The sequence below is a fragment of the Cebus imitator genome, unplaced genomic scaffold (assembly GCF_001604975.1).
Source record: "Cebus imitator isolate Cc_AM_T3 unplaced genomic scaffold, Cebus_imitator-1.0 Scaffold100, whole genome shotgun sequence".
In the NCBI taxonomy this organism is placed as follows: domain Eukaryota; kingdom Metazoa; phylum Chordata; class Mammalia; order Primates; family Cebidae; genus Cebus; species Cebus imitator.
In genome coordinates this window covers 374,777-383,091 of record NW_016107415.1, presented here as the reverse complement: position 1 = coordinate 383,091, position 8,315 = coordinate 374,777, and the positions used below count along the sequence as shown (strand labels likewise).

The 8,315-nt window shown below is 30.0% G+C and overlaps 1 protein-coding gene across 2 annotated transcripts in view; it reads left to right on the top strand.

Annotated features, from left to right (window-relative positions):
- The window catches only part of LRRTM4 (leucine rich repeat transmembrane neuronal 4), a 23,735-nt gene extending 15,924 nt beyond the window's left edge, over positions 1 to 7,811 (top strand). For both annotated transcript variants that reach the window (XM_017536678.2, XM_017536679.2), the window contains 2 exons: positions 2,259 to 2,269; positions 5,683 to 7,811. In XM_017536678.2, coding sequence (XP_017392167.1) covers positions 2,259 to 2,269; positions 5,683 to 5,776 — 105 coding nt within the window. In that variant the 3' untranslated portion in view covers positions 5,777 to 7,811. The remainder of the gene's footprint in view (positions 1 to 2,258; positions 2,270 to 5,682) is intronic.
- Positions 7,812 to 8,315: the final 504 nt, after the last annotated feature.

The following is an 8,315-nucleotide window of genomic DNA, read 5'->3' as shown; positions in this document are numbered from 1 at the left end:
TCTTATGTTTAAGTCTTTAATCCATCTGGAGTTAATTTTAGTGTAAGGTGTCAGGAAGGGGTCCAGTTTCTGCTTTCTGCACATGGCTAGCCAGCTTTCCCAACACCATTTATTGAACAAGGAATCCTTTCCCCATTGCTTGTCTTTGTCTGGTTTGTCAAAGATCAATTTTTAACTTTTGCAAATCATCATCTCTTTGGTTCTCTGACAACTCACATTATGGCTTTTCTCAAATGACTGTTGGATAAGAGATGATTTAAAATCAATATTCCAAAGTGTTTCAGCTTTAATATAGCACCTTCTTTTGGAATGTGTATAGGATTCTACAACAAAACATGAAGATTGATAAGGAATCCTTGAGGTAGAAAGAAGATAGCATTCATTTTCTTTCTCACTGACTTTTTAAAATAAAAATTTATTGAAACAGATTACATAATTATATAAGCAAATGTATGATTTTATTCTACAATGTGTGACTATTTCTATTCTACTTATACTAAAAAATTAGAAAGATACAAATTAGAGATATGAACAAGTATAATTTTGTAGATTAACATGATACATTTTAATTTCCATTATTTTCTAATTATAAAGTGAATGAATGCTTTTTTAGAAAATACAGAAAATATTGAAAACATGAAGTCATTTACAAAAATAATCAGAATAATTGTCAACAAATCCTACTATGCAGAGGTAATACTTTAAAAATTCTGGTACATGAATTCTATCATATCCACAGGCACGTGACTGTGGCTGTTACAGAAAATTAATTTCATATTAGAAACTGTATGTATATGATTGCATAGTATTACTTTAATGTTCACATTTTATAATGAATAGGGACACTTAAAAATATACTTTTTGAAAGTATGTCCCTAAGATGTGTCATCTTTTACTTATGCCTCCCTTTTTTGTTGGACATTTGTGATGGTTCATTTCACTGTCACAAAAATTTCTTAAACTACCTCATCATGTTGATACATTTCTACAAGAGAAAATACATGGCCAGAAAGAATAAAAAATGTAAACCACTTAACATATTGCCAAAATTGCTCTCTCTAAAACATATAATTTTTATATGTTTTTAATCTTACCACATTCATTGTAGAAGAGTTCCCATTTTTCCACATATACGCCTAACATTATTTATTATCTGTTTTTTCACAATTTGGTAGGTTAATTTTTAGCATTTAATATTTACATAATTGACATTAGTGTAGTAGAACCTTTTTTTGCAGTTTATGTTACTGGATTTCTTATTTTGAAATGCAGCATATAAACAGTCTTTGAGGTCATCAATAATAACATTATTCATTATGTTTTCTTACATTGCTTTTACTTTAAAAATGCCTTTCTCAACCTGTGTATAGGAAACATGTACTATGTTTTAATGATTTTCTCTATAGGTTTATTTTTACATTTAATTCTTTTTGTTGTTGTTGTTGTTGTTGTTTTTGATTTTTGGAGACAGTCTAACTCTGTTGCCCAGGCTGGAGTGCAGTGGTGCAATCTTGGCTCACTGCAGCCTCCGCTTCCCGGATTCAAGCAATTCTTCTGCCTCAGCCTTCCAGGTAGCTGGGACTACAGGTGCACACCACCCCACCTGGCTAATTTTTTGTATTTTAGTAGAGATGGGTTTTACTGTTTTGTCCAGGCTGGTCTCGAACTACTGAGCCCAGACAATTCAGCCGCCTCAGCCTCCCAAAGTGCTGGGATTACAGGCATGAGCCACCACGCCCAGCCTTAATTCTTAATCTATCTAAAACATACTTTAGCACATCCATATAAAATAGAGAACTAACTGATTTTTTTCCTGCTAAAATATTACAGTTCTCTCTGATAATTTACTTGATACTAATGTAAAATTTTAATATATCCAGGTCATTTTTGTGTTTTCTATATTCTGCTCAAAGATTCACTCTTTATTACAATGTAAGAAGCATATTTTCAAATACTATAATAGTTCACAATATATTTTAAGTTTTATAAAAAAGTGTTCTTGCTCCAACCACTAAACTCCACATCTACTAAAAAAGAATTGTCATGGTTTTCCTTTTCCATTTTTATTTGAAATGAGATTTTTGCATCTCTCTCTCTTCCCTGAACACAAATATATGGTATTTTGACCAGAATTATGTGAATCTATGAATCAATCTGGAAATAGTTGAAATATCTATACATTTTTCAAAAGGAAGTATTATGAAAAATATTGGCACAGAGCTCCATTGACATCAATCCTTCCTATGTCCTCTTTAAAGAAACACCATGTGTTCTCACTCATAGGTGGGTGTTGAACAACAAGAACACATGGACTCGGGGAGAGGAACATCACACACTGGGGGCAGTTTGCGGGTAGGGGAGAGACAGTAAGGGGTGGGGAGGGATAACATGGGGAGAAATGCCAGATATAGTGTGCACCTAAAGTAAAATAAACAAATTTTTTAAAAAAGATTAGTTCATTTGATTCATTTTAAAATTCTAATACAGATATGATAATGCATGTGTATGAATGTCCATATTTATAGGCATCAATATTTTGATTATATCCATTATTTTCAGGAGAATAATTTTTTTTAAATTTCTATTTCAAAAATAATTTTTGCACGACACAGTATTTATCTTCTCTTTTTTAACAGTTACATTTCTTATTTATTACCCCTCTACGTACTATGAGGAAATCTTCTAGAATGCCGTTAAATGACTATGATGATTTAAAAGAACGTTTTTTGTTCCTAACTTTAATTAGACTAACTACTGTATTTTGGTCCACTTCATTTATTTATTCAACAAAAATATATTGTGTACCTACACTAGAATGTGGTAACACTGGACTCTGCTATTTTTAAACTAGTAAAACACTCTTATTTATCACAATTATAATATAGCTTTATTTATAAAAATTAATAATTATCAGAACAGACACTAAATTTACTGAATAAATCTTTAGCTTTTTTTTATTTTGCTGAGGAATATCTTTTTTCCTATACTTTGGTTTTGATTTATGAATTTTATATATATTGTTTTGTAATATTAAATCTTATTTGTATTTCTGGAATAAATTATGATTTTTCTTTATTATATTCTTTTCCAGCTCAGCTCATATTCAGCTTACTTTGATTTATAATTTATAATTATCTCTTAAATAGTAAGAGGGCTCAGTATTAACTTTGTTATTAGTTGAGTTTACTAATTCATCTTTTTCTAGCTCTAAAATTATTATAATATAGAAATAGTTTTCCCTTGAAATGTACAAAATATTCCTGAAAATTTGCCCTCATATAGCCCCTTTTGGATATAACACTGAGAAAAAATTATAAATTTTATTCAGGGTTTTTTTTTTATGTCTTTGAAGCAGAATGTTATACTATAGTTTTCTACAAAATCCACATTTCATTAAAAGTTAAGCATGTATAACAAATTGTTTAATCATTATTCTTAAACATCTTTTCTAGTCATATATTTGTTCATTCAATTACTATAGAGCACTGCACTACAAACAATAAATAAGGGATGTGAGCTCCTTTAGTCCATATTCTTATAATACAGAGTAAAATTGTTAGATCATTGGGTATAATTTTTCCTTAATATTTTAAATACCAGCCGTGCACAGTGGCTCATGCCTGTAATCCCAACACTTTGGGAGGCTGAGGCGGGTGGATCACGAGGTCAGGAGATGGAGATCAGCCTGATTAACATGGTGAAACCCCGTCTCTACTACAAAAATTACCTGGGCATGGTGGCGCGCTCCTGTAATCCCGGCTACTTAGCAGGCTGAGCCAGGAGATTTGCTTGAACCCAGGAGGCGGAGGTTGCAGTGAGCTGAGAGGCGCCAACGCACTCCAGCCTGTCAACTGAGACTCTGTCTCAAAAAAAAAAAAAAAAAAAAGATTGCAAATGCCTTAAAGTTCTGGTTTTTTCAATTTATTCTTGTTTATAATGGCAAAGATCTATAGACTTATTGATTTTTTTTTTCAAAGAACTAGTGGAGAATTACTTTCAGATTAAAGGAAATTATATCAATGTTCTGCATCCCAGGGTATAATACTACCAATGTCTGAGCGAATTTCTCCACCGATACTCTCTGATATTGTGTAATTTTACCTTATCAGTTACCTTTCACTTTTTTATGTAGTCAAATTATTTCTTTGATCTGGATCAGAGGGCAGCAAACTATTTCTGCAAATAAGAAGACAGTCAATATTTTAGGCTTTATGGGCCATATGGTCTCTGTTACAACTACTTTGTCACTATAGTGCAAAGCACTATAGAAAATATGTAAAGGATGGGTTCATCTGTGTCCCAGTAAAACCTATGTACAAAAGGTGGTGGCAGGCTGGATTTAGCTCATGTCTTCGAGTTTGCTGACCTTTATCTATGTCATTTTTATAGGCTTTTAAACATACTTGAGTATTACCACTCAAGAAAGGAAGAGAGAGAGAGAGAGAAAATTTTCTTACAACTTTCAATCCTTCCCCATTACTACCCTATCTTATACTTTCCTTTCATAGAAGATCTTTACAAAAGATTCTTCCCCGGTCTACTTTTCTGGATCAATCACTAAATTCTTCAGTCACCGTCATGTGTTGTTACAGCTGACTGTGCCATCCAAACAGCTCTTGCTAAGCTTGCCACCAAATTTTATTATCGCCAAATTCTATAATTTTTTTAAAAAAATATTGGCTTTACTTTGATATTTCAATAATATTTAACAGTTGGCCTTTTCTTTCTCTAAATGTTTTCCTCCCTTGACTTCTATACATTGGTTCATTCATTTTTCATTTAATCATGTATCTTTTCCATATCTTTGTAAGCTTAAATTCCTCTACCCGAGTTTTATGATTTTCTTATGGCTACATCTTTGTAGTCTTCCCTTATTCCACTATATTTTCTCTCTGTCTCTCTCTCACCCTCTCTCTCTGGTCTCATTTACATACACAGAATACATTACCATTTATTCACTAAAAATAAACGTTATTTCTCTATTGCTTGACCTCTTCTCTGAGTTTCCCACGTGTAAATGTATACCAACTTCTTATCTGACACCGGAATTCAGATAACTGAGACACCTTAAAAAGATGTTTTCTCCAGATCTTTTCTCCATATGTTTTTCTTCTTATGTTTCTTGTTTTGTGAATGAAGGTATCCCTTCTGGCAAGTCAGAATCTCAGGAATTCTCTTTAAACCCATCCCCACCCTCATATTCCATAAGTGATCTATCTTGGGGTCTTATTTATTTTATCTCCTAAATATATCTTGAATTCATTCATGTCTCTCCATGTTTACTAGTGACAATTTTTGTCCTATTTAGTCTCCTTAACTCTTGTTCTATTGGATTTCTTTCTATAATACAGGTGAGGTGCAGCTTTCAAAGCAAAAGTGGATCATGTTACATCCTTCTTTATTTATTTAAAGCAATTTGATGGAGTCCTATTTTTCATAGAATGAGAACCGAAATATAAGCTAAATAAAAAAACCCCGAATGCCCTGCCTTCACAGAATTTCGCATAACACTCTCTTTGCTCTACAATCTCCATTCATGGATGACTCTACTCTCAGCACTGGCTTTATTTTTGTTTTCTTCTTAATTGTCATTCTACCAACTTTGACAATGTGTTGGTGTAAGTCTAGCCCTAGATTACTATTCACATCCATATAATGAATTCCCATTCACCAGCTCCTCAGGAAGCCATTGCAAAAATCCTTGTATGGTCAAACCACCTTGTTTTACTCTTGCTCACCGCCATCTAACGCGTTATATGAGATGTACCTAAGTTGAGTTCATTTCTTCTTTTTCATAATTATTTGATTAATGTTTGCCAAACCTACTTAATCTAATTTACCCAACAGAAAGTAACATATGACTTTTTTTTTGTTGGATTTTTTAATTACAGTGCCTCACTCCATGTCTTGTATATAATAAAAGCTTAATAAATACTTACCAAAAGAATAAATGATTGCATTCCCAAATTTTACTTTTGAAAAAATTTTCTGACTTTTAAAGATATTAGATCTCTTCTTTAAAAAGCTTCTTTTTAAATTTTTATTTCAAAATATTGATACATTTATTTCGCTATAGTTCGAAGCTATAGATTAACTTTACAGTACTGTATAGAGTTTTGTGTGGCCCAGTTTTTTAATATATATTTTTCTCTCATACTTTTGTTCACTAATATGCCATTTTATTATATGTTTATGTTGAAAATAATAAAATACATACGAGCCAAGTTCTAAAAATTTATATCTTTTATGATCATTTTTCTAGAACAATTGTGTATGCATTTTTATCACACAAAAATAATAATGTAAGCAAATTGTTTATAATTTGACATGTTTGCTTACTGTCTTGTGAACACGTTTATATATCAGTAAACATTCTTCTACACATATTTTTAGCTAGTGAATAATATTACTTTATTATACATGGGTTCCAGTTCTATTTTGGTAGTGCTTTCAACATTTTCAGGATAAGCAAATTTAGGATGATACTGTTTGCACTTATGTCATTTCCAATATACTTAATGATTAACAATTTATCTATTGTTAATTGAGTAATAGCTCAATTTATTTTATCACCTCAACATTTAAATTTTTTACAGTGATTTGTTCTAATTGAAATCAAATGATATTTTATTGTTCTATTAATATTCACCACCACTGTGATTACTAGTGATACATGCAATTTCTTACATTTGTTTGGCCTTTGTACATTTTAATTTCTGTATTTTATGTTCATTTTCTTTGCCTGTTTATAATTTTATTAACTTATAATAGGTTTCAAGTAGTTTATTAATCCTTTAGCTTCTATAAACATTGAAAATTGTTTTTCTCAAAGCTTGCTATTTGGCCCTTAATTATTTTAGGTGGCATTTGATTGTAACATTAGAAAATTAATTTCATATATAAATTACTCTATATTTTATTTTATTGTTTCTGCCTTTATTGTATGGTACAATGGTTCTCTTGAAAATAGTAAACAATTATTCAGTTTATTTTCTTCTAATAGTCTCATGTTTTTTATTTGCATTAATTCAACTGACTAACTTTTTATTGTCACACATTTTACCTAGCTCCCCAAATTCATGTCATTTAATTACAACTACAAAATTTTACATTTAAATTGTAAATCATTAAGTAGTTACTTATGGATACATACATTAACATTTTATGCATTATATTTATATGTTATGTGTATGGACTATGTATTCATATATACATTTTCATATATACAAATATATATGAAAATACATGTGCTTTTATTAAAATTTTTATTTTGCTGGTGCTTTTGGCATACTGCTTAGTTAATCTAAAAGGTTAAATTATGTTTAATTATTCTTGTTTAAAAATATATTTTGACTTATTTTCATCACGTTTCTATATTTAGTTATAAAATGATATATATACATATATAAAATTATATATAATTATACTGATAAGAGTGGTTCTTTCCCACTATCTTGTTTTCTATTGCCTTTTATCCTCTCCAGAACAATATTCTAGAAATAAGTCATTGTTAACTCTTTGTTCTGTATTCTTCTGGATACTTTCTGTGCTTATATAAATGAATATTTTCTTCTCAAAAAATATTATACTAGCTATACTGATCTAAATTCTGTTTGTATGCTTCTGGAATTATTTGTTTCACACAATACATCTTGGACATTTTCTCATTATAGTAAATAAAGATCTACCTCTTTGTTTTTAATTTATTAAAATGATTCTCTAATGGTAGACAAGTGAGATGTTTAGGATATTGGGATGAACTTTAGAATTATTATGTCAGTACTCTAATAAAGTGTCTTTGATACATTTAATTGGAATTGCGTTATTCTTTTAATAATCTGGAGTGAACGATTATCTTTTAAATTCTAGATCTTTCATATTGAGATATGATAAAGCCCTATTTAATTATGTTAATTTTTATTTATAAGTCAAGTGTGCAGGAGAATACTACAATGTTATAAATACAGGAGAAAATTTATTTTTAAATATATTACAGATTATTTTATGATTTTTGGTTCTAATATGAATATAATGTTTTCTTTTTAAATATTTTCTTATTTTTGATCTTCTTTAATGCAGATTTTTTTGCTTGTGTAGTTGTGTTTTTAATGCACTTATTACAACCAGAAACAATATGCCAAATATTAATTCCAATTGTGCTTACTTTTTAAGCTTAATAAATAATACATTTTTATTATTTCACATTATTACCTGAACACCATCCATTGTTCAAATTCACATTATTATATTTTTTAATCAAACTCCTGAAATGATGTTGATTAATTAGGAAGCTATGAGAATGCTCAAGCACTTTC